The 27,217-nt window shown below is 44.4% G+C and overlaps 1 protein-coding gene across 2 annotated transcripts in view; it reads left to right on the top strand.

Moving 5' to 3' along the window:
• The first annotated feature begins 1,470 nt into the window (after nt 1-1,470).
• The window catches only part of LOC131923232 (nuclear autoantigen Sp-100-like), a 72,127-nt gene continuing 46,380 nt past the window's right edge, over nt 1,471-27,217 (top strand). Inside the window, exons 1-8 of one of the 2 annotated variants that reach the window (XM_059278184.1) lie at nt 1,471-1,616; nt 12,707-12,863; nt 15,262-15,430; nt 16,336-16,407; nt 19,312-19,377; nt 21,050-21,139; nt 22,714-22,848; nt 23,201-23,275. In XM_059278184.1, the coding sequence (XP_059134167.1) occupies nt 1,555-1,616; nt 12,707-12,863; nt 15,262-15,430; nt 16,336-16,407; nt 19,312-19,377; nt 21,050-21,139; nt 22,714-22,848; nt 23,201-23,275 (826 nt within the window). In that variant the 5' untranslated portion in view covers nt 1,471-1,554. The remainder of the gene's footprint in view (nt 1,617-12,706; nt 12,864-15,261; nt 15,431-16,335; nt 16,408-19,311; nt 19,378-21,049; nt 21,140-22,713; nt 22,849-23,200; nt 23,276-27,217) is intronic. The other variant, XM_059278183.1, reaches the window with a different exon arrangement.

A 27,217-nucleotide genomic window follows, 5' to 3' on the forward strand; every position in this document is an offset into this window, starting at 1 on the left:
CCAGATTTATCATTTTTCCCCAACCTTGGTCATAGTCCATCTGACAGATAGGAAAAATGAAGAGACAGAATGATGATCAAAACACTGTTTGGGGCTAGAGATGGCTCAGTGGTTGAGTGCATTCTGCTCTTACAGAGGACCTGGTTCTGGTTTCCAGCACCCATATCTGGTGACTCACAACTCCCTGTAACTCCAGCTCCAGGGATCCCACACTGTCTTCTTGTATCTTCAGCCACATGAACTCATGTGTACATACCCCCATACAGAAACATACACATAACTCATGATAAAATAAAATCAATTAATAATGTTTAGTCCTAATAGAAGTAGAGTTGGAGACGTGGCTAAAATGGGAGACAATGGAAGGAGCCCTGAAATCTAACCCCAGGCCTGGCCTCAGGCGGATGCTGTCAGTCATACCCACTCCAGCCCCACCCCAGCCTGTCCCTGTGCATTTGAGCTAAGGGATGAGAGCAGAGCCATGGTCTGTGCAGATAAGAAGACTGTGAGACAGCCGGGCGGTGGTGGCGCACGCCTTTAATCCCAGCACTCGGGAGGCAGAGCCAGGCGGATCTCTGTGAGTTCGAGGCCAGCCTGGGCTACCAAGTGAGTCCCAGGAAAGGCGCAAAGCTACACAGAGAAACCCTGTCTTGAAAAACCAAAAAAAAAAAAAAAAAAAAAAAAAAAAAAGAAGACTGTGAGAGACCTGACAGGGTGCAGGCTCACCCCAGTCCACCTGGTTCCTCAGAGAAAGTCTTTCCAGAAGGAGGAACAGAGAGGAACCTGAAGTATCCTGATGATCACTGAGGGACTTCCTAGGACTCACTGGAGATGTCTGTCTGTCCATCTCTCTCCAGGTCCACATCTCAGAAGGGTGGACAAGTTCTTTGTCCTTATGCCCTGGTGGCCACTGTGGCAGCTTCCTCTCACCCTTGACTTCTCGGCTGGGATGACAAGTCCTCAGACTTAATGCTCTAACCAAAGTGTCTATCAAGTTGGGGGTCTCCCCCTCCATCCCCACTTCTCTCGGGGTCTGAGGGAAATCTCTTGGTCAGGATCCAGCTCTGGCTTCTCCTGCTAGTCGGAGAGATAACTTGGAAGTGTTTGGCCCTCCTTCCCCATCTCTCTCTCACCCAAGCCACTTCAGCCAAGGACCAGACAAAGAATGGGATCACAGTCCACACCGGGTAAACTCTACTACCCTGGACAGAGGGGTAACTGAGGACAGTTTGGGTTTGAGTGGAGGGTTTTGTTGTTGTTGTTGTTGCTTTTTTTTTTTTCATCTTTGCATAAAGAAGGTCACTCCTAGGAACTGGCCCTGCTTGTCACTGGTGGGCCCCTTGGTAATCCACTAGGTCCCCCTCTTTCTCCTCCTCCCTGCCACCACATTTCAGGAAAGAAGGAAGGGACAGTATTTCACAACAGCACATTTGAGATTAGAGAAATACTTTCGTTTTTCTTTTCCCCATCAGGGCGGAGTCCTCCCTGGTGAGTTAATAGTCAGACTGACTTCCTGCTCTCAGCTGTGGGCCACAACTGACAGTCTGGAAGCCTATGTGGAGGCCGAAGGGACCAGAGCTCACCCTCCTAGGCCCCAGGAGCAGCTTCAGCAACAGGTGGGTCTTTCTCCCTCTCTACCTCTGACAACATGGGTGATTTCATGTCTTGATTTAGTGGCTGCAGCTTCAGTCAATCCAAACCTGGGACCTGAAGAACTTTTGCCCTGGAGAAGAGGAGAGACCAGAGGGGTTGGGGGAAGAGACAGAGAGACACAGAGAAACAGAGGGAGAGACAGACAGAGACAGAGAAAGACAGACAGAGACAGAGACAGGCAGACAGATCATCTGGAGATTTCAACACTGGGTAAGATATAAGGCTAGCTTGCCATGATGCACACAATCATAACTTTCTTAGTGACCACTGCTCAGCTGTCAGAAGGAGACTCTGGTCACAGCTGTCAGGGACTCCTGGGGACCTCTGTGGCATGCTTCTGAGTTACCTCATGGACTCTGAGTGTTCTCAGTCCCTCTGCCTCTCTCTGGTTTCCTAAGTCACCTCAGGAAGAAGGTCAAATAGCAAAGGTCAGTGTAAACAGCTGCCCCGCCCCCATCCTGGTCTCCTACCTGTCTGCAAGGACTTGTCACCTAGGAAGCTGTCCCCAGGGGCCATTCCTGGTCTGAGCTCTCACTGTCAGGTTTTGATCCAAGGAAGACATAAAAGGCCCTTGATAGCAAAGGCCAGGGCAAGCTGTGGGTTTATTTTCCCTGTAGTGTCTGTCCTGGGCCAATGATACCTCTAACGGGGAAATGGTAGAGCTCTGTGCTCCAGCAGTGGAGGCTCAGATGTGCTGCTCAGAAATAACGTTAGTCAGTGTGTCTGCCACTGCCAAGGAAGCAGGGCAGTTGTTCCAGTACTGCAGTGGAAACTAGGGCCTTCGACATGCTTGACTTTATATCTCTATTTTAAATATTTTAGAACCAAGGTTTTGCTAAGTTACTCAGGCTGGCCTTGAACCTGTACAGGATCCTGTTGTCTGGGTCTTTTGAGAGACTGGGGTTTCAGGCCTGCACCATCAGGCCCATTTCATAATAGAATGTGGTTTATAAGCTTTCAAACCTTGTGGAAATACAGAATGAGTAAAACCACTTTAACTGTTCCCCACACACACTTCCATAGCTCCTAGTCTTGAGTTCAAGTTTCCTTTTTTTCTTTTCTTTTTAAATTTAAGACAGGGTCTCTTGGTCTTTTTATTATGTAGTCTAGGATGTCCTAAAACTTGTTTATGTAGAACAGGCTGGCCTGAGACTCACAATACAGATCTGTTTCTGCCTCCCAAGTACTGGCATTAAAGGTATGAACCTCGATCTTCTTTATATTCTAAAATATGTATTCTCTCTCTCTCTCTCTCTCTCTCTCTCTCTCTCTCTCTCTCTCTCTCTCTCTCACACACACACACACACACACACACACACACAGAGAGAGAGAGAGAGAGAGAGAGAGAGAGAGAGAGAGAGAGAGAGAGAGAGAGAGAGAGAGAGAACAGAGACAGGAGACAGAGACACACACAGAGAGACAGAAAGATAGACAGAGACAGAGACACAGAGAAATACACAGAGAGAGAGAGAGAAAACCATCAGAGCAAGTGCCTTCTGAGGCCAGAAGAGGGTGTCAGATCCCCTGCAGGTAGTTGGAATTACAGGTAGTCCTGAGCTGCCAGACATGGGTGCTGGGAACTGAACTCCAGTCCCTGGGACGAGCAGCCAGTGCTCTAAACCACTGACCTATCTCTCCAGCCTCTTTAGCTTTTCCTATGCTTTTCTGTGCAAAGCTTGTTTTCATAATGTGTCATGTGTATTTTCACTTTATAATAGTGTTCTGTGTTTTGAGACTTAGAGTATTTAAAAAGTAGGAACCTTGTGAAGTCCTCACCATAAAGCATGTACATTTGCTTTGTTCTTTTTACTGGCTACCTGGTACTACTAAGATGACTGGTATATGAACTGAGAGGTTCATAATTTGTATTATGTTTACTTATGTGTGCATGTGTGTGCAGCCATGAATGTGTCATGGAGTCAGGGGACAACTCTCAGAGGAGTTGGTTCTTTCCTTCGACCTTGTGGTTTCTGGGGACCAACCGGAGTCATCCACCATGGTTGCTGGCTCCTTCGTTAACTGAGCCATCTTGCCAGTCCTTACCCTGAGTTTAAACCAGTCTTCTTTGGATGGACATTTAGGTCACTACCACAATTCACTGTCACCAGCAAGCTGTGAGAACAGTGGCCATATAGTGCATGTTGCTTACTTTCACTTGTCTTGGGTCTAAAACAAACAAGAGTGGAGTTCCTGAGTCAAAGGGCAGTGGTGAGCACTTGTCTACAGATGCTGCTAATGGCCTGTGCGGAGGAGGCAGGGTCAGTGCGCTTCCCTGTCAATAGCAAAGGAGATGAGGAGTCCTCCCTCCCTCAGCCAGAGTGCGGGGCAGCAGACATGTGTGTTTGCATTCTCCCTAATAAGTGGGAATGGGCTGCTCTTCCTGTGCACCCTGGTAAATTCCCTCCCCTTCCACTGCTGTATTTTTCACCACCCTTAATCAGATGTTAGTCCTCCTTCCACACGTTTGCTAAATATCCTGGGAGACTGTGGAGATGATCCACCTGGTGTTGATATTTTGTGTGTTTGCTGAGTTCTCTCTTCTACAAAGTTAAAATTTGAATTTCAGTCTTGACCTTGTAAGAAAAAAGCATCCTCAAATAAAGTGATACCAGAAGCCACTGAGAAAATCAAACACCTCTTGGGTTTTACATTTCTGCTTGCAGAGCCCGGGTTTGAACCTAGAATTTTTGAACCTTTCTGCTTACCAGGCAAGGTCTCTACCACTGAGCTATACTCACAGACCTCTTTTCACTTTTTAATTTTGAGATAGCATCTCAATCAGTTGACCTCGAAGCTGTAATTCTCCTGCTGCAGCTTTCTGAGTAGCTGAGGTTACAGGCCTGCCCCTCTAGGCCTGGCATGAGTTTTTGTTTGGTTTGGTTTGGCCACAGTTCTGCAGTCTTCTAGAAACAGAGCTTAGTCTATCTTTCTTCAGAGGTTTCTTTTCTTGTACCTGTCTCCACTTTTAGGCAAAAGTATTCTCCGCTGGAGCTACCTTAGCCTCCCCAGTTCTCACCACCCCATGTTTCCCTCTTTCTGATTTGTAACTTTCCATCCTTAAGGGCTGTCTCCAACTCTTCCTCCATGACATGGACTTAATTTTTAGTATGTTTGTTCCTTGTCATTTCTAAAATTAAATAATTTCGTGTTTTTTGTGTGTGTTTGTCAATGCAGTGTGCATGTATCTGTCAATGCAGTGTGCATGTGTGTGCAAATGCAGTGTGCATGTGTGTGTGAATGCAGTGTGCATGTGTGTGTGAATGCAGTGTGCATGTGTGTGCGAATGCAGTGTGCATGTGTGTGTGAATGCAGTATTATGTGAGTGTGAATACAGAGTGTATGTGTGTGTGGATGCAGTGTGTGTGTGTGTGTGTGTGTGTGTGTGTGTGTGTGTCATGGCACATGTGCAGAGATCAGAGGACAATGTTGGGTGTTGGTCCTCACCTCCCATCTCGTTTGAGGAAGGTTCTCTCATTTGCCTGTGTCCAATAGGCTGGTTGGATGGTGAATCTTACTGGATTCTCCTGTCTCCATCTCCTATTGAGCTGCAGATGTGCTGGAATTGCAGACAGCCCTGAAATATCTGGCTTTTATGTGAGTTCTGGGGATTTGAACTCATGTCTTTACACATATGGATCAAGCCATTGAACCACCTCCCTAGTCCTGATTTCTATTTTAATTTTTAAAATTATGTTATTATTTTATGTGTATGGGTGCTTTGCCTGCATGTGTGTCCATGCAACATACCATGCCTGGTGCCCCAGAAAGCCATAAGAGGGTGTCAGACTCCCAGGAGTTCCAGACACTTATGAGTCACCATGTGGGTGCTGGAAACTGAACCTGGATCCCCTGGAAAAGCAGTCAGTGCTCTTAACCACTGAGCCATCTCTCTATCCCCTAATTTCTAATTTTTGAAGAACTAGATTGTGATGAGGGGTAAAGCGGATCTCTATGAGGGGCTTTAGGTTACCAACACACTTTGCAAGCTCTTTTGAAGGCTCTGTGTATTAACTTCCTGCCCATCTTCATCCCCATTTACATCAGCTCTTATCTCCACAAAGTGCTTTGAGGACAGTTTCCTAACGCCGGTCGTTCTTCCAGATGGGTCTTCCTGAGGCTTCCAGTCTGCTGTCCTTTACTTACTGTATGCTTCCTGTGGTTTGCAGTCCATCCCACTTATGGTCAGACCTGGGCAGCTCACACCACACTTAGCTTTCCACAAGATGTAATCTGGGGATGTGTTTTTGTTTTCTATCTGAGGTTTTGTTTTGATTCCTATTGGTTTCTGAGGACATCATTGATTGATCCCCAAGGGCCTCTACAGGCCTTTGTGTTTCTGGATTCTTCTCCTCTGTCATTGACTATGGTGACCTCTCTGTCATAAAGCAGAAGATGCCACCACTGTGTGTCCTAAACAGTGAATGCACTATGTGGATGCTTAAATGAGGATGATTCCCATGGGCTCATAGATTTGAATACTTGGTCATCAGGGAGTGGCACAATTTGAAAGGATTAGGAGGTGTGGTCATGTTGGAGTTAGAGTGTCACTGGCTGTGGGCTTTGAGGTTTCCAAAAGCCATTCTGAGCCCAAAGTCTGTCTCTTCCTGCTGCCTGCGATCCACATGCAGAGCTCTCTGCTCCTTCTCAGGCACTCTGTTACCTGATGACAATGGATTAAACCTCTGAAACTGTAAGCAAGCCACAATTAAATGCTTTCCTTTTTAAAGAGCTGCTATGACCATGGTGTCTCTTCAGAGCAATAGAACACTGACTGAGACATCCTGTATTTGTGGGACTTCCTTTGCTGTCAAGCTTCCAAGCCACACAGCACAGAACACTTCGAAATGCATTCATGGCTGACATACCCTGGGGAAACCACAGAACTTACCAAGAAGCAGTTGCAGCCTGGGCCTGCCCTTTCCTCGTGTTGACTGTGAAGACGGCGTGTGGTCTCTGGCTGTGGTAGGGCTGGACTCCTGTACACTGCCACCCTGTGTGACTTCCGGTTCCTGTTTCTGTCCCAAACACCTATAAGTAGTTAGACTCAAGTTTCCAGCCCTGATAATGTAAAAATGGCTCGTCTTTTTTTCTTTTTTTTTTTTTAAGTATAAAGTGGTTTTTCTAAAATTAGATTTTTCATTTTATTCTTTATGTGTATTAGTGTTTCGTCTCTATTTCTGTGTGATACACACATATGTGCTTGTTACCCTATACCACATAGATGTCAGAAGAGGGCATCAGATCCCCTGGAACTGAAATTACGGGTGGTTATAAACCACCATATGGGTGTGAGGAATTGAACCCAGGTCCTATGCAAGAGCAAAAAGTGACTAACCACTGAGCTTTCTCTCCAGCCCTGGCTCAAGTCTTCTGACTTTTAAGTCTCACGATCCCCCGTCTCCTCTCCCTTGTGCTTTTTGTTTTGTTTTGTTTTCTGTGATTTTTTGAAACAGGGTTTCTCTGTGTAGCCCTGGCTGTCCTGGAACTTGCTCTGTAGACCAGGCTGGCCTACGAACTCAGAGATCCGCCCTCCTCTGCTTCCCGATGCCGGGATTAAAGGCGTGTGCCACCACCACCGGCCTGGCTACGTTCCCTTCTACAATGATTTAAACACGTTCTCCTAATGCTCATGCCACCTGTGTCAGGATTGCCTCAGTAGTGAGAGGAAGCAGAGGTGTCTGGATTCCGCCCTCACTACGGTCCTCACGGCCGTCAACTGACTGAAGTCGCCTTCTGTAGTTTATAGCTTGAGTTCTGGAAACAACCTGTGAGGTTCTTCTGCCTCCCTAAGATTTTTCTCCTACATCTTTATTACAATCTGTCGTTATTTTTATTGTTGTTTTACTTTTAGGAATCCCATTTGGACTTTCCTGAGTTTGTAAGTTGATGTCATGTATCCATTTGGAAAATTCCCCAGTCATTATTTCTGCATGTATTACATTTTTATATTTTTGGTTGTGAGCCTAGCCTTTAATGCCTGAGCCATCTCTCCAGCCACACACACACACACACACACACACACACACACACACACACACACACGCACATCTTATTCCTTCTATTTCTATATCTTTCCTCCTTTCTCCTTTCCTCCCTCCTTCCTTCATTCCATTGTCTTACAGAGTATAGGTTTCTTTTCTTTTGAAAAAAGATTTCTTATTTATATTTTATGTATGTGAATGTTTCATCTGCACGTACATAAGTACACCACATGTGTCCTTGGTGTCCACGGATGGCACAACAGGGTGTCAGATCCCTTGACAAGAGTTATAGATGGCTGTGAGCCACCGTGTGGGTACTGGGAATTGAACTCATATCCTCTGAAAGAGCAGTAAGTACTCTTAACCACTGAGCTGTCTCTCCAGCCCAGAGAGTAATGGGTTTCATTCTGACATTTCATGCAAGTGTATCAGTGTTTACCTCTCTAGGATTGAAGGTACGAAGCAGGTTCCATGTCCAGACTGTCTCTTGTGTTTTTTCCTGAATTATTCTCATTTAAATTGTTTATTCTGTGTTAGTTGGATGTTTTCTATTGCTCTGTCTTCTGGATTGCCCCTTCACCAGTAGTGTGTTATTTAGTTTTCCTATTCTTCTCTTAAAACCTTCTATCAAGTTCAAGAAACCTGAGAGCTGGACAGATGGTTCAGCATTTAAGAGCACTGGCTGCTCTTCCAGAGGACCTGGGTTCAATTCCCAGCACCAATCTAGTGGTTCACAATTGTCTGTAACTCCAGTTCCTGAGGATTTGACACCCTCTTCCGACCTGTTAGAGCATCAGGAAGGCATGTGATGCATAGACATACCACAGACAAAATACCTACACACATAAAATAAAATAAATATACATAAATAAAATAAATACACAGAAAATAAAATAAATACACAGAAAATAAAATAAATACACAGAAAATAAAAACAATACTTTAGAAACTTTGTGGTGCCTCTGAACTTCCTGAGACAGCTCTCTGACACACTTTTTCCCAATGCTTGTAAAATTGTTTAGTTACTTTGGAGGTGTAAATTTTTCAGCTAAACTTATAAAAACAAAACAAAAAAACACCTTTACCATCCTCTACAAGTCATCTGTGGTTGATATATTGTGTACCCCAATATATTGTGTACCCTAATAAAACTCATCTGGGGTCAGAGAACAGAACAGCCACTAGATTAGACATAGAAGGCCCAACGGTGGTGGCACATGCCTTTAATCCTAGCATTCCGGAGGCCGAGATCCATCCCAATTTCTGTGAGTTCAAGGCCACACTAGGAACAGAGCCAGGCATGGTGGCACACACCTTTAATTCCAGCACTTGAGATATCATGTTTTTGCTTGGGAAAGACACCCGCCTTTAATTCCAGGAAGTGATGGCAGGAAGTAGAAATGTATAGGTGTGAGGACCAGGAACTAGACCTTTTAAGCAGTTCAACTAAGACCCTTTAGAGTGAGGACTCAGAGGCTCTTGGGCTGAGGATTTCCCAGAAGGCTTTTAAGCAGTTCAGCTGAGATTCATCCAGGTGCGGACTCAGAGGCATTCAGTCTGAAGAAACAGGATCAGCTGAGGAATGGCGAGGTGAGGTTGGCTGTGGCATGTTACATTCCTCTGATCTTTCAGCGTTCACCCCAATATCCGGCTCCAGGTTTTTTTTTATTAATAAGACCATTTAGCAATTCATCTTGCAGTCATCTGCACAAATGAAGATCTTACAACACTCTAGGAACCCAGAACATGATGTAAACTGTTTAAGTTTGAAAGTCCTGCCTACAATCCCAGCACTTGAGAGGCTGACAGGGGGGTTCCTATCAGTCTGAGACCATCCTGGTCTATGGAGTAGGTAACAGGTTAGTGTGGGCTACATGGTGAGTCAGTCTCTCTCTGTCTCTTTTGAAAGAAAAGGAACTTTCTGCATTTCTTTTCCAAATATATCATCTTGTATGTTGATTTTTTTGTTTTGTTTTGTTTTTCGAGACAGGGTTTCTCTGTGTAGCCCTGGCTGTCCTGGATCTCGTTCTGTAGATCAGGCTGGCCTGGAACTCACACAGATCCACCTGCCTCTGCTTCCTGAGGTGCTGGGATTAAAGGCATGCACCACCATCGCCTGGCATATGTTGATTTTTTTATCCTGTAATTTTACTGAATCTATTAATTAGTAATAATGTGTGTATATAAAATTTAGGATTATCTATAAATAATAATGTCATTTTCAAACAGTTTTACTTATTCTCCCTCCCTCCTTCCCTTTCTTCTTCTCTCCTTCCTTCCAGTATAGTATAGAGAGAATGTTAAGAGTGACACCCTTTTCTTGTCCCTTTCCTTGTCCTCAAAGGGAAAAGCTCTCAGCTTTTTGCTCCTGAGAATAGTGTCATGGCTTCCTCATACATGATCTTTATTATACTGAGGTACAGTTCTTCTAGGCTGAGTTTTTGAGAGGTTTATCTTTTATCATGAAAGCATGCTGAGTTTCGCCCAATGCCTTTTCAGCATCTGTTGATGTGATACAGTTTATTCTGTTAGTGTGATGTAGCCCATTTACCCATGTGCAAATGTTGAAGCTTTCTTGTTTTACTTCATCCAAGTGGGGTGACGTGAAATGCCTGACATTTGTGGAAGGGTTTCTGGGTTGGTTTCCTGTCCATGGATGTTATAAACTAGGCTCAGAGGACAGACAAGTTGACAGTTTACTTTCCTTAGCCACGAGTACCAAAGCCATTCTCTGCAGTTAGGAAAGTGTAGTTTGGTTACATATTGTATCTGTGACACAGGCTGGCTTCTTCTGAGCCTGGACAGAGGCACTGTTTGGGACCCTTGGTCTGTCAGGGCTAGAAGCCATGCTCTGAAGTTAGGCAGGCTGCCAGGGTGGCTGTTGGCCTAGGTGAGGCCATAGGCTAGGCTCTGAGCCAGATGTGGCTGCTTGGTATTGGGCTGCTAAGATAGGTGAAACCAAGGCTGTGCTCTGCCATGAGGCAGAACCAATATATTGTCCTGAGGAGTAGGCTGGCTTTGGGGCCACACTGGAATGCTGGCTAGGAAAGACTGGTCAGCGTGGTCCCTGGACAAACAGAGGCAGAAGCCTGACTTTGCAGACCAGAGCAGCTAACTAGGATCTCCCATGGGTGCCACTGATAGTGTAGACACAGCTCCATCCCCAGCGTCTCATCCCTGCCCCACTCTTTGTTGTTCAGTGGTCCACTGCTGAGTCATTCAGTGTTCTTCACTGAGCAAAACAGATGGAGTTCTGGGGAACTGTATGTTCTCATTTGCCTGTTTCCCTACTAGAGAGAAACCTTAGATTCAGGGTCACCATCTTGGTAAGGCCTGTTCCAGCCTGAGGAAGGGGCAATGCAGTCAAAGTGGAACTGATTCTCTTACCCTTCTGATGTGGGTTTTGTGGCCCATGGGTAAGGTTCAGTCTCATCCTCCAGTTATCGTGTGTGTGAGGATAGTTGCTGGTCAGTCCTTCTGTGTGGGGATTAAAGTTATAGATATCCTGACATCAGCAAGATGTCTTTTAACCTAAGGACTATCTATCACCTCCTGACATTCCTGTTCAGACCGTGGAAACATCCAATCATACAGTGTCTTGTTTAGAGTTTCTATTGCAGTGATAAAACACCATGACCAAAACCAATTTGGTGTGGAAAGGGTTTTTTTTGGCTTACACATACACATCACAGTCCATCATCAAAGGAAGTCAGGAACCTAAAGGGAGGAATTGAAGCAGAAACTATGGATTAGCACTGCTTCCTGGCTGGATCAGTTTGCTTTCTTCTATACCCCAGGACTACCTGTCCAGGGGAGACAATCCCATGGTGAACTGGACCCTCCACATCAATCACCTATCAAGAAAATGCCCCACAGACGTGCTTATAGGCAATACAGTTAGAGGCATTCTTTTTTTCAATTAAGGTTCTTCTTTTCAAATAACTTTAGCTTGTGAGAAGTTGACAAAATAAACAAACAACTTTTAAAAACCCAAACCAACCAGGACACAATGTGTGTTTGTCATTCACAAGATCTACCTTTTCCCACTCCAGAGGAAAAAATTCAGCCCGTCACCTTTATCAATCTGCTCATCTTTTTGGATATCCACTTTCATTTTTTGACAGTGTTTGGAGTATAATTTATTTGCAATAAAATTTACCCATTTGAATATACAACCCAATGACACTTCACAGAGTCATACAACCAGCACCGCAGTCCAGGTTTGGAACTTTGGCTTACCCACCCCAGAAGAACCCTTCATGGATGTGTACAGTCCATTCTTGGTCCCCTTAGTCCACACAACCACTTACACATCTGTCTCTATAGATTCCATTTCTGGGCACTTCATAGAAATGGAACTATACATTGTGTGGCCTTCTGTGTTTGGCTTCTTTTGTTAAGAAAATATATCTTTGAGATTCATTCACGCTGCAGAATATATTAGCATTTTGTTCCTATTGATTGAGAAATAATATTTCATTGTATGGATTGTCCATTTTTATTTTTCTACCCTCCAACTAAAGGCCATTTTGACTATTCCCTATCTTTTGGCTATCAATAATCCCACCAGAAATATTTGCATATAAGTTGGTGAGAATATTCCCTTTCTCCTGTATGAGAACAGCTAATAGTGGAAATTTTGAATCATAATAACATTATGTTTAACTTTACTTTTTGTATGTGTGTAGAGTGCAGTATAATGCATGTATGTGCAAATGTTCACATGTGTGAGGGCTTATGTGTGCAGATGCACGTGTGTGTGTGTGTGTGTGTGTGTGTGTGTGTGTGTGTGTGCGCGCGCGCGCACATGTGTGTGGAAGTCAGAGGTTGATGCTCAGAGTCTTCCTCCATCACTCTCTCATATATGACAAGGCAAGGTCTCTCTCACTTGAACACAGCTTGCCAATTTATTGGAGTTAACTCATTTTATATTGGGGTTAACTCAAGACCACATATCTATGTAGGTTAATTCTTTATAGTCTTTCTTTCATATATAAAAACTATATTTTCCAGAAGCATGTAATTCAATAGTCCTGATGATCATTTTCCCATGGTATTTCCTCCCCCTCCAGGATGTCCACAGAACAGCAGGACCCAGGGAGTTTCTTTAAAGATATATTCCTGTACTTCAAAGCACATAGAGTGAAGATTTCATTTGCAATAAAAAAGCCATTTCCTTTTTTTGAGATCCTCCGTGACACCGAGCTCATCACCGAGAAAATGTATAATGTAAGTGAAGTTTGTTACATCCTTACCTGGTAAACAAGCTCCCGATGAAGTTACACTTTGACGTCTTGGAACTAAACTGGATGACTGGCGGGTTTTTGAGGTTGCACTTAATTTTTACAGAAAGATGTCATTTCTTACATGAGTGCATGTACTCGTGTGTGTGTGTGTGTGTGTGTGTGTGTGTGTGTGTGTGTGTGTGTGTGTTCACATAGGTGCTGGTGCCCACAGTATTCAGAAAAGAGTTCCAGATTCCTTAGAACTGGAGTTACAGGCAGTTGTGAGCCATCTGATGTGAGTGCTGAGATTCAACTTGGATCCTCTATAAGAACTACACACATTCTTACCCACTTAGGCATCTCTCTAGCCCCTGGACTTAATATTTGACAAAGAATTATTGACAAAGTTTTCATAGTAGTGGGTATAGATATAGTCACAATAATAAACACATCAATTATGAATCAGAATTCTGCACTCAGGTTTAATATCTGGGTTTCCTATGAGTGATACTTACCATGTAAATATTTCTGGAAGTGTTCTCTCTAGGTATTAAGGGAGAGGAGAAGCAGAGGCCTCAGGATATGGTCCTGCTTCTATCTGAGGGAAGGGTGTTCTATGGTCCCTTCTGGAATCAGGGTGAGTATTATTGAAGATAAGCCAGATCAGAACAGGGGTTCACCATAGACATTCAATATCTTAGGCATTTTACACCATGTAATTCATGCAATTAAAAAGTAAACTAAATTTAAAACAAATAAACAAACTAAAAATCAAAAGCGACTTTAATTTCCTGTTGAATTATCACTGAACTGACTTAGGGATATTTCAGTGAGCACATTTTAAGTTAATAAATGTCTATATTTTTATCCGAGCAGTGGTGGTGCACTCCTTTAATCCCACCACTTGGGAAGCAGAGATAGGTGGACTTCTGTGAGTTCAAGGCCAGCCTGGTCTACAGAGTGAGTTCCAGGACAGACTACAAAGATACAGAGAAACCCTGTCTCGAAAAAAAAAAATGTTTAATTTAAAACCCTAGATATAGAACATTAATCCCTACAGAGTGTCTTATTAGAACAAGTCTGTAAAATGTCTTTATTTTCATTTTATGTGTATGAGTGTTTTTTGTGTGTGTATATATGTGCACCACTTATGTCCCTGGTGCCTTTGGAGGTCAGAAGAGAGGTCACCAGATCATCTGGGACTGGAGTTACAGATGGTCGTGAACTACCATGAGGATGCTGGGAATCAAACCTGGGTCCTCTGCAAGACCTGCAAGTGCACTCAACCACTGAGCCATCTCTCCGGCCTCTCTAGTATGTTTTTGCCTTATGAATATGCTGCCCTCCAGTAGAGTTCACAGTCACAGGGAACAGACATCTGATTTCCTACAGGCCACTCAGTACTAGTGGGAAGAGAGGAGTTGTCCAGTTAACAGAACAGCTTGACCATCTACCAAGAGATTTCACCTTTTTATTTTTATTTTTTATTTATTTTTTTAATGCATCTATTTGCTGGGTGGTGGGAGCACACGCCTTTAATCCTAACACTCAGGAGGCAGAGCCAGGTGGATCTCTGTGAGTTCGAGGCCAGCCTGGTCTACAGAGCAAGATCCAGGACAGGCACCAAAACTACACAGAGAAACCCTGTCTCGAAAAACAAAACAAAAGAATGTGTCTATTTTTATTTCTATGTGTACAAGTATTTTGCCTGAATGTATGTGTGCAAACCACTTGTTTGCCTGGTGCCCATATTGGCCAGAAAAGAGCACCAAATCCCTTGGAAGTGATGCTACAGGTGTTTGTGAGTTGTCCTGTGGGTGCTAGGAACAGAACTAGGGTTCTCTGCAAGAGCAGCGAGTACTCTCAACCATGAACCATCTCTCCAGCCCCTCCATACTTAAAAAATATTGCATTTATTATTTATTTACTTATGAGTGTTGTGTGTGTGTGTGTGTGTGTGTGGGTGGGTGGGTGTGTGTGTGTGTGTGTGTTTCTATTGTATGGGCATATATGTATGAGCTGTGCATAGGTGAAAGTCAGAACACAACTTATGGCCAGTTGGTTCTCCCCTTCCACCATCTGAACCCCAGTGACTGAACACAGACCATCAGGATTGGTGGCAAGTGCCTATAACCCACTGAGTCATCTCGCCATTGTTAACCCTTACAAAAAGTGGTCCTTATTACATGTCATAAAAATGACGGTGGGAGCTCAAAGTCACTAGTGAGTATTTTCTAAGAGAAAATATTTACTTGTTTCATGAAGTAGCCATGCAAATATAAACCTTTTAATTAGAGACTATGTAGGTAGGGATGGAGGTACACTAACTGTAATTGTTTCCTAGGGCTCTTCTGTGACTTGGAAGCCTGCACTTAAATTTTCTCTATTCAATATTTTTTAAGGATTTTAGAGATTCCTGTACAAACCTGGTCCCTGTACAAAAAGTGGTCTACAGAGCCCTGGACATACTGGAGAAGAGATTTGACCTAGAGGTTCTGAGGGTACTGTTCAATGAAGTAAACATGAAGGCATACCCTGATTTGGAATTCATTGCCAAAAGTTTTGAAAATGGTAATTGGGTTTGGCATCACCCTTTGATATCACAGTTCTTTCTTCCACTCCTCAACAACCATATATTAAGCATCTACCATGTATCATGTATTGCCCAGTGAAATCAGGGATGTAGTAGTTTTAAAAACTAGCATGTTATGTATCATCACAAAACGCATGTGTAATGGCTATAGTCAACATCTGCCAGAAGTCTGCTAGGCTAGGTATTTAGACCAACAAGACCATTAGAGCCCCACCAGCATCAGGACAGGAAGAATAGGACAGGAAGCACTGAGTCCCACTAGTGGATCACTGCTGTGTCTCTAGAGTGGAGCCCTTATAACGATATACCTAACGGTCCAGCGGGTGACTACCACCCATCTTGAGTGACAGCTCAGCTCTGGGTTGCCGGATCCATCTTAGTTTAGTACCACATGCTCATAGAAATCAACAATGTGTGAGCCAGTTCTTCAACCCCATCTTGTCCATCTTTAAAGCCTGCTCATTATAAAGCTTCCCTCTGGTATGTGCCAGATTTCAGCCTTTCTATCCAGGAAAGTCCCCTCTTTCTTCTTATAGTTGTGACAGCCTGGAAGCCATGTTTTGCTTCTGTTTTCCTCTGTTTGGACATATACCTTCCCTGCCCTCTGAACACTGGAAGAGGAACACAGTTCATAGTGTGTCTTCTACGTTTTTATTCTTGAACTTGAGTGTCTCCTTTCTGTATGGAAAACATAAAGTCTCCCTTGTGGGAGTCTTCTCTCTCCCAGAACGTGATGGATGAACTTTGTCATGTGGAACCGATTGAACTTAGAGTGATTGAAGGATTGGAAATTCCTAAATGTGTAATTTGGAAATGCTGTCTCTTATCCCTGCTAGAGATCTCTAATGGCTTCCCCTCTTCTTCCCTCTCCCTCACACTTCAGTCTCACAGAACAGATTGTGTTTCCATGGAGGTGACAGAGGGTACCCGCACTCCCAGCTGTGCCTTGAACAAGGTAATTACAACTGGAGAAAGTTTCTTCTTGCTGCAGAGAATAGGCAATGAAGGAGATCGCTAGCAGAGTGTGACTCTGGAATGAAGGGGATCGTTAGCAGAGTGTGACTCAGGAATGAAGGGGATCCTTAGCAGAGTGTGACTCAGGAATGAAGGGGATCGCTAGCAGAGTGTGACTCAGGAATGAAGGGGGTCATTAGCAGAGTGTGACTCAGGGAAAGAGAATGCAGGGAGAGGAGTTGCTGTGAGCCTGGTGTTAGCTTTCCTGTACTGGGACAAATTACCCAAGAGAAGCCAGACACTCAAAACTCTGAGGCAGGAGGATTGTGAGTTTGAGGCCAGCAGTTTTGCATAGTAAAAGTCTCTCAAAAACAAAAGGGATACCTGAAAAGTCAATTGATTTGGGTTCATGATTTTAGATACTTCAGCCCAGATGGTTTGACCTCACTACTGAGACCTGTGGTGGGGCACAGCATCAAAGCAGGGGATCGAGGGGAGCAAAGCTGTTTGCTTCATGGTGGCCTGGAAGCAAGGAGAGAGAGGATGTGCCTGTGGTCCTTCAAGGATACACCTCCAGTGATCTAATTCCTTCCACAAGGCTCTGCCTATTAAAGGCACCACTCACACCTATTAGTGCCATTCTGAGGGGCAGACCTCTAATACATGAATCCTGGAAGAAGGGAGCACTTGAGATCCAAACTGAGCAGCTTCTAATGGGATGTAGGATCCTGGCAGAGCAACCATGGCAACAGACGATCAGCCTGACACCCATGACAAAGGAACCTGAGCCCAGTGAGCCAGACTGAAACAGACTAACTGTAATAAAAGAAAAGCCCCTGAAGGAGACGACCAATATGGAACCATGAAATTTGAAGCAGTATGGGCCATGGTAGCATCAAAGAGGAAACACTCTTTAAGAGAATGTTCCCATTTTGTGCGTGCCCTCACATGCACTGGTCAGACACAAGATAGATGGTGAGTGGGTTTCCCACACCAACCAACTCTCCAGACACCAGCAGGGTGTCTTATGATGTAATTCAATTCAGACAAAGGGCTCAGTGCCACAAGACAGCCAGCCACTTCAGATGCTAGTTACAAGTTCCAGGTGTGATCCATGCTTCTTTTCAACTGGCCATAAATCAGAGGTTGCTGTGCCCTCTCAGGCTACAGAGCTTGTTAGCATAGCTCATGAAACTCAAGGAAACATTAGCTCACAATTTATTAGAAAAGTTATAGCTCAAAAATAGCCAGCTTGGGTGAAGGGAGGCAGGGAGAAGACTCAGTTGGCCAAGTGCATACAAGCACAAGGGCTTGAGTTTGATCCCCTAAGATCGAATAAAAAACAGCCCAGACACAGGGGCAGATGCTCTAATCCTGGTACCACGGAAGATCAGGAAGATCCCTTGAGATTACTGGCCAGGCAAATCGATGAGGTCTAGACCAGTGAAAGACACTATCTCTAGAAAAAGAGGTCAATGTCACCTGAGGAATGACACCCAAGGTCGTACTCTGTTCTCCACACAAACAATAACCACATGGGAGGCAGACACCCCAAGGAATAATGGGGAGAGAACATAACACTCTCTTCCCATCCCTGGATATGCCACCTTTTCAGCACTATGGAGTTTGTCAACCCCAAATCTCTCTGATCAGAGTCACTTAGGATTTTTAATAAAGTTCCCTCATACTGCCATGATCGATAAAATCATTAGCCATGTCATCAAGTCAACTTCTATCTCTTCTCACCTTGGAGGTCAGCATTCCAATGCTGTCATCATGTTTTGTTCCCCTGGCAACCAGCCCTCCATTCCTAAGGGTTTTCCAAACCTCACCTCTTTAATACACACTGCGGTGTTACTGAAGAAGGCTGGCTATGCCCAACGGTAGATTGACTCTCTTCTCCCATTTATCACTTGGGAATTCACCCAGGATTTGAGGAGCACTGCTGAGAAACAGGAGATGAAGACCAAAACTACCATTTCTTAGTATGTCACAGTGTCATACTAGATGATAGAAGAGATGGATTCAAACATGACAAATGTTGTTCAAGAGCAAAAATATTCCAGAAAAAAGATATATAGAGGAAGACGCACAACTGAAGGTGGTAGAGGTGTGGGAAGAGCACACAGATTCTTTGAGAGACAGAGAAAGGAAGAAGAACAGACATGAAGAAAGCAGAAAGAATCCAGGACAATGGCAAAAGGAGCCATGTTGTTAGTTTCTTGCCTTGGTTAGCATCTACTCTTGGTTACTATCTACCCCAGCTGGTATCAAGGGTTGGTATCATTTAGATGCCCAGTTTATAGGTGAGGAAGCTAAAATTGAGAGACCCTGTGTTCACGGGGTCAAATGAACAAGCAAGAATCCAGATACTCTGGGGGCAGAGTCTGTGTTCTTCACCATGTACTGATAACCTGTTGGAAAACATGAGACAAAAGTGGGGGAAATAAAGAGAGAAAATACAGGAAGGAATATCAAGAATGGGAGGAAATGGAGGCAAGCTGTTAGTGAGTCCTCATGAGAAGGCCAACAGGGATTAGCCGCCAGATACATAAGGGGGGGGGCTGTTTTGTGAAAGGAGATATAGTTCAAAGACCACTAGAAAGTCAGGTAAGGCTGGGCAAGGAAGCTCTGGGGACACATGCAGGCATCCTTTAGGTAGGGATATGAAGACGGGTCACCACCCATTACTAGAGTGGCCCAGGCAGGACTTTATTCAGTCAGAGCTGACCCTTACAACCTACTCTCATGACTGAGTCTGACATCAAGAATCAGGGGGAGTTTGTCATCTTCAGATGGGCTCTGGATTGATGCCTCAAGGTGCCCTTCATCTTTTGCATCATAGAGACAGAACAGAATATCCTGCTTCAACTCCTGAAATAAACATCTAATTTTTGCTCCTTAGGACCTGGTGACAGCTGTTCTGAAGAAAGCCTGACCTTGTCACCCTCCGCTCCCTCCTCATCTGATGGTCTGTTCTTGTTGACTCTATAAACGTTGCTGTCTCATCCTATGTGACCTGGTTTATTTTCTGTTGATGTGATGAAACACCATGACCAAAGACAATTTGGGGAGGAAAAGTTTAGTTTAGCTTACAGCTTATAGTCCACCATGAAGGGACATCATGATAAGAACTAGAAACAAGAACAGAAGCAGAGGCCATGAAGGAATGCTGCTTACTGGCTTGCTCCTTGTGACTTGCTCAGCCTGCTTTCTTATATATCCGAGGATCACCTATACAGGGGTCACACCGCCCACAGTGGGCTGGGCCTTCCGATGTCAATCATTAATCAAGAAAATGCCCCACAGACTTGCCTACAAGCCAATCAGAGGGAGGAATTTTTCTCAATTGAAAGTCCCTCTTCTTAGATGATATTATCTTGTTTTGTTGACAAAAAAAAAAAAAAAAAAGCTAACCCGCACACCACACATGTGGGGTTCTCTTTCCTTGTGTTTCTGATGCCCACAACATTATATGCATCTATAGTTTCTCCAAGTTCAGGGTTTAAATATTAGGGTCTTGGTCCTTTGGGTTGTCTAGAAATATTTCATCCTCTAGATGTCTTGCCCATATACCTGAATTCACAGTTGTCTGTCTGTCTGTGCCTTGCTTGACTGACTAGATATAACCTACATGCTCTGATCTTATGTCCAGTGGGTGGTTAGAGAGGTGTGATGAGCACATTCCTTCTGTAAGGCAGTGAATTTTCCCTTCATGGTTTAGCTCATAAGATCATGACATAACTGAACTTTCCAATGATACCTCCACTTGCCATCACTAGGGTACCAGGTTGAGAGTCCCTCTCTAGACAAGATAGATCACTGAAAAAAAAAACCTTTGATTATTTATTTATTTATTGTTTATTTATTTATTTATTTATCTATGTATTTATTTATTTATTTGATTTTTTTTTGAGACAGGGTTTCTCTGTGTAGCCCTAGCTGTCCTGGAATTTGCTCTGTAGACCATGCTGGGCTAAAACTCAGAGATCCACCTGCCTCTACCTCCTCAGTGTTGGGATTAAAAAGGCATGCACTACAATGGCCTGGCTCCCTTTGATGTTTGAATTAAACCCTGACCTTCCTTAATTTAATAAATGTTTAAACTATTACTTATTTAGAATATTCTAAATTTGAGGCATTGATTATAATAATTTTCTTTTCTGATAAATTGATACAGGTATTCTTCCATTTTTCTTCTCAATAACTTTAAAATAATGATGTATCATCCCATTTTTCTGAAGATATATTTCGTTTCAAGAGATCCAATCTTTCACCTAAGTATTTGGATTCAATTGTGCTTTAAGATCCTGGCAGATTAGGAATGTCTGGATTGAAATTCTGCCTCTATGACCCCAGACAGATTATCTAGCCTCTCTGGGCCCTGGTGTCATCTCCTATATGGTGGGATGTGACAGCAGTACATGCTCCAGATGGATGTCAAGTGACATCATAAAAAGCATTCACACTGGTGTTTGGTACTCCATCTCTGTTGTGTGCATTTCTTGTTGTTACTGATTCACTGACCAGTGTCATTTGTACCTGCTTCCAGAATCTAAGCTTCTCACATTGCATTAAATGGGGATTTTCTTCTCTCTGGATATCTAACATGGATATTCACTATGAAATCAATTATTCCTCAGGCTGTAGAAATAATGATAGAAGAAATGCCACACTCATCCAGGAAAATCAAACTGAGAATCATCAATCCTCCGGCCTCCAGACTGACAATGGTATATACGCAATAATATTTATTTCTTTATTCCATGACTCATCTTTGGAAACACATCTGTGGCACTTTGGGAGTGTTACTATGTGGCTTTCAGAGGGGATATGTCATTTAAGAAGAGATTTCTTAATATTAACACGATATTTTAAAATGCTTTCAAAGGTTTATTTTTGTTTTATGTGTGTACATGTTGTCTGCATTTATGTATGTGTACTCTGTGTGTCCCTGGTGCCCTCAGAGGCCAGAAGAGGTGTCAGATCCCCTGAAACTGGAATTATAAAGAGCTGTACGCCTCCATATGGATTCTAGAAACCATACCCAGGTCCTCTATATGAGCAGTAAGTGCTCTTAACCACTGTGACAGCTCTCCAGACACCAACTGCCCACCACACACACACAAACTCGGGGGAAAAAAATCTTTCCAGAGTGACTTTTGAAATAATTGTTATACATCTTAAAATCTTTCATTCAAAAATTTTAACATTTGAAAACATAGCAATATACAAGAGTCTGTATTCTTAATTGTTCCTCTGCAGGTACAGAGTGTAAGGATAAAAAGTAGTGAATGGGTGGGACTGTTAGTGATGAACAGTGGAAAGGGACCAGTGGGGAAGAGGGATGCAGGAGAAATAGGTGAATTCTTTGTGAGTCTGTGGTCTGGAGAAACCCTATCTGGAAAATGGCACCCTAACGATGCCAGTGACAGGGATGGATGAATATACAGAAATATGAACCAGCACCCAGATGGGCCACAGGTGAACACTTAGACATCAATGTACATATCTAATAGTGTAACCCAGCAGAGACACTGACTGTGATGCACACAAACGAGGCTAGAGCTGTAATCATGTCCAGGACCCCAAAAGGCCTGGGATCTAACCACTGTGGATTGTGACAAAGTGTGCATCCAGGTCCACATCCCTTGTTAAGGCTTCTGTAATTAATTTTTCAACTATTTTTTCTCTGCAACTTAACTTTATGTAGAAAATATTAAATGAAAAACATAAAGCTGTACTGCAAATTATATTATTTGTTCACATACCGTTGAGGTTAGTGGAGTAGAGTGGGCTGGGCAGACAGACTCCACTATGGGCCAGGGAGGTTCCCTGCAGGGGAAGAGAGGACATCAATCCTGAATTTGTTTTCTCTGAGACTCATTCCTTCCCCAGCCCATGCTTGCCTCTGACCATGTCCTCTGGCCTCAGGACCCTGCTTTCTTCCTTGACAAGTTCCTTTCTAGCCATCTTCCTACAGTATTCCTGACAAGAGAGGCATTTGCAATAGCTTATGAAGAACGGCAAAGCCCAGGATTCCTCCATCCCAATTTTGGGGCCCAGTTTGGCAGTAGATGTACCACCTCCACCCTCCGTGGCTCCACGTCCCTCCTGCAGGCCAACCCTGCTCCAGATTTTGAGTACCTAGTCACCCTGTCATTACCTGCTCCTTCAGTCCCTCCCCCAGTTCTCAATCCTCTCTGTCTGTCTGTCTGTCTTCAGAGCCTTAGAGGGATTTCTCCTTTCCTATTGGATCCTGATGCAATGGGCAAATAAAATGGTTATGAAACAAAATCTGTTTTAGTTTTCAGTTTAGTTGAAGACCTCAATGAAACAGTACAGATTAACGGAGTGAGAGGAGACACCACTGGTGACAATACTGATGGGCCAGAAAGGCACCAAGCAGCCACAGTACAAAGCTCAGGTTCTGAGCCGGAGGGTAAGATGGACTAAACATGAGCATGAAGGGGAGCAGAGGAATGGGTTGGTGTCCGATACAAGAAGAAAACTACAGAGCCAGCAGAAGGCAAAGATGAAACTTGATGCACTGTTGAGGCCTGGGGGGGGGGGAGTTGGAAAAGCCTTACTGGGAAAAGAGAAGCTAAAAAGCAGAGTCAGAGGGGTTGGCCAGGGAGTCACAAAGCACAAATGCCTTCCAGGGTGGGGTGGCCATATGTGCAGATGGGGCTAGGAGTAGGAACAAGAGATGAGAAGCAGGGTGAGGGGTAAAGATGGAGACTGGGAAAGAGCAAGGCTCTGTGGGGTCTCACCTGTGGCCTTTCTTCCTTCAGAGTCCTGTGAACTAGAACTGAAAGACAGACACCCACACCTGGAGCCTCACAGCCCGTTGCCCCGGAAAGAAGAAAGTAATTATAGCTTACCTTCCTGGCTTTGCTTTTCAGATGATCTGTATGTGTTTGGTAGAATTTTCTTTTGATTGTTTAAAAAGATCTTAAAGGCGTGTGCTGGGCGGTGGTGGCGCACGCCTTTAATCCCAGCACTCGGGAGGCAGAGCCAGGTGGATCTTTGTGAGTTTGAGGCCAGGCTGGGCTACCGAGTGAGTTCCAGGAAAGGTGCAAAGCTACATAGAGAGACCCTGTCTTGGGGAAAAAAAAAAAAAGATCTTAACCATTTTCAAAATTGACTATTGAAAAAAATATTATGTATGTTTGGGGCTGGGAGTACAGCTCAGTGGTGGAATACTTGTCTAGCATGTGTGAGGTCCTTAGTTCAATCCCAGCAACACACACACACACACACACACACACACACACACACACACACACACATACACACACAATCTCAGAGGCAGCATGCTGTTTTAAATATTCACTGTGAAATGGCTACATCAAGGTATGTGTATTACCTCACATACACTTTTTTGGTAAGAATACTTTAAATGTATGACCTCAGCGTTTCCTTAAGAACTCACTATATCGTTAGTCTTACCATGTTGTATAATGGACATCTTGAACCTCCTCTTCCTGGCTGAAGTTTTATGTCCACTGTGGCCTCAGCCCCTCCTCATGCCCACTTTACCCCCCTGAATCGGACTCTTTCACATGCCACCTACAGTGAAATCGTATAGCTTTTGCTTTTCTATGCCTGGCTTACCTCGTGTGATGCTCATGTTCATCCACATTGTCTCCGCTGATGCGGTCTCCTTCGTTTTAAGGCCGACTGGTTATCTATCCTGTGTGGACACCACATTCTCTCCAGCTGCTGGCAGTTGTTTAGGCTGACTCCATATGTGGAGCTTGTCAAGCTGTGACAAGTGAAGACGCCTCTTTAACAGACGGATTTTAATTCTCCAAGTTATGTGTGCAGTAGAGAGGATTGTCTAATCACACGATGGTTCTATTTTCAGGTTCTGTTTGTTTGTTTGTTTGTTTGTTTGTTTGTTTGTTTGTGGAAACTACATACTGTTTTTTTCTATGGCTGTAGGCATTTACATCCCCACTCACAGCCTACAGGGTCTCCCTTTCTCCACAGCAACACCAACACTTACTCTTGCTTGTCTTTCTGGTGGTGGCCATTCTAACCAGTGTGAGGAGGCATCTCATTGTGCTTCCCTGACCATGGTGCTGGGCACCTTTGTGTTCCTGTTGTTCCTTGACAGTCCTATAGAAGCATTGAGCTTGGGCATCCTTTTATAAAGGGAAAGCTTAGCTGGGCGGTGGTGGCGCACGCCTTTGATCCCAGCACTCAGGAGACAGAGGCAGGTGGATCTCTGTGAGTTCGAGGCCAGCCTGGTCTACATAGTGAGTTCCAGGACAGCCAAGGCTACACAGAAAAGCCCTGTCTCACATAAATAAATAAGTGGAAAGCTTTTCACCATTGAAAACCTGTATTTGCTATGAGTTCCTGTATGTGACTTTGAGTTATAATTGCAATGTAATTTCTGACTTTCAGATTAGGAAGACATCTGATCCTGGCCCTTTTTTTAAATAGGTGATTTTTAATTATATTTCAACCTCATTTGTTGTGACATGTCTTAAGTCAGACAGGAGACCTTCTGCCTTCTACCTGGACATCTTTCCATAAATTTGGAAAGTTTTCTGTTGTCTCTTTAAGGTTTTTCTTTTCCTGTTCCTTTACAAAGGAACTAGGCCTAGATTCTGAGGTGAGCCTGTGGTCAAGAGCCTGGGACTATAGGGTGTGGCAGGCTTGGAGACTCATGTCACAGGTACTGGCCTGGACCTCATCGGAGCCTGTTTAGTGCTGAATTCACTGCAGCAGCACCAGTGTTGAGGTCCAAAGAAAACCTGGTTCTTGGCTTCTCTGTTCTGCCCTCAGCCGGAAGGTGTCGCTCTCCATGCTGTACTGCTTGGGTTAGGGATTATTTAAAGTTGCTGTCTCTACCAACCCCAATATATCTTTTCTTATTTTCTTGCCTCCTCTAGGTGCTCACTCAGTTCCCTTAGCCATTAGGAAGTTACTTTCATGCATACAGATGTTCAGTCTGCTGTCGGGGAGGGCTGGGTTGGCGGGTGATTATTAGATTGCTTTCAAACCAGCTTTCTCTGTCCCTCCACATTTTTAAATTATTCTCTGTTTTTCTAGAATAGAAAACAGTTTCTTTTTTGTTCTCTTCTATGCTGTCTACACCCACACAGACACATGGGCTTCATACCACAGCCTCTGGGTGACTTGAGCACTTGTGAGCGGGAAAATTGTTGTTGTTCTCTTTAATAGAGGGTGCCCTGGGAAGAGAAAGCAAGGAAAGAGAAAAGGGAGGTATCAACTAGAGAGGAATAAATGGCAATGGTGGATGGGCGGGCCATTTTAGAATAGCATGCAGCCCAAGCATTCCCATGTTGGCTGATGAAATGACTAATCCCTTTCTTCTTAGAAGTTCACATGAAACAGAAAGCCTATAGGACATTTCCAATCAGCATGTCAAGGAAGGAAACCCAGGGAAAGCCCTTCAGATACAAGACTGGGCAGTGCTGACAGGAGGACATTGGTGATGCTGGGGAGCTGGAAAGAAACATAAAGGAGAAGGATGACCTGAGACATCCAGGAGGGGGCAACAGGACAGACACTAGGTGTGGCGAGGAGACTCCCCCAGGGCACAGAGTGTGATGAGGAGGGTCTCTCTCTCTCTCTCTCTCTTCTCTCTCTCTCTCTCTCTCTCTCTCTCTCTCTCTTCACCTCCTTAGTCGAATGTTCAAAGTACTACCTCTGCCTCACCTTGGTCCTGGCCCTGAAATAAAGTGACTTTTAAAATACAGAGGGGGCCAGTGAGGTAGTCCTCACCACTGAAGACCTGTGTTCGAGCTCCAGGCTCACTTGGTAAAGAGAGAGAAGCCGCCCCACAGCTGTTTTCTGACGGCCACACATGTGCTACGTGCCCACGTGCTAAATAAGTAAATGTATAATCAATCAACCAATCAATGTAAAAAATACAGAGGGAGCAAAGTATGAGCAGAAAAATAGAAAAGCAAAGACGAAGGGGGAGATAGGCAAGGCACAAAGAGACAGATCTGGAAAACTGGCAGAATGGGCCGTGAAAATGGGGGAAACTGACATGTCACTTCCGCTGATAAGAGTAGGATGTCCCTGTGGCATAATGACCCTGTAATCCCCTCAGATTGCAAGAGGCTTCTCTTTTCTTGTGCTTAATCACTGTATCAGATCTGCTGCTTCTAAACATGCATCTCTGGCCCAGGCCTGCCCTCCTGCCTCATTTTTCCAAGTGCCTTGGAGACCTTCCAAAGACCTGAAGAATGTCTCTATGTAGAGGTTGTTTGGCATCTTCTGCTCAATGATATAACAGATGCCCCCCAACTCAGTGGCTTAAAGCTTCTCTCACCTTATTTGACACTGCTTTAATTACAACTTCCACCCATCTCCAGCCTGCCCTTGTGTGCATGCCTGCCCCTGTGTGTGCATGCCCTGCCCCTGTGTGTGCATGCCTGCCCCTGAGTGTGCATGCCTGCCCTGTGTGTGCATGTCTGCCCCTGTGTGTGTATGCCTGCCCCTGTGTGTGCATGCCTGCCCCTGAGTGTGCATGCCTGCCCCTGTGTGTGCATGTCTGCCCCTGTGTGTGTATGCCTGCCCCTGTGTGTGCATGCCTGCCCCTGTGTGTGTATGCCTGCCCCTGAGTGTGCATGCCTGCCCCTGAGTGTGCATGCCTGCCCCTGAGTGTGCATGCCTGCCCCTGTGTGTGCATGCCTGCCCCTGTGTGTGTATGCCTGCCCCTGAGTGTGTATGCCTGCCCCTGTGTGTGCATGCCTGGCCAGTCACCCCGTGTAGGACCCTGTTACCCTCACTTACACTAGAGCAAAGGCTTTTGTTTGACTTTG

The sequence above is a fragment of the Peromyscus eremicus genome, chromosome 13 (assembly GCF_949786415.1).
Source record: "Peromyscus eremicus chromosome 13, PerEre_H2_v1, whole genome shotgun sequence".
Lineage (NCBI taxonomy): Eukaryota > Metazoa > Chordata > Mammalia > Rodentia > Cricetidae > Peromyscus > Peromyscus eremicus.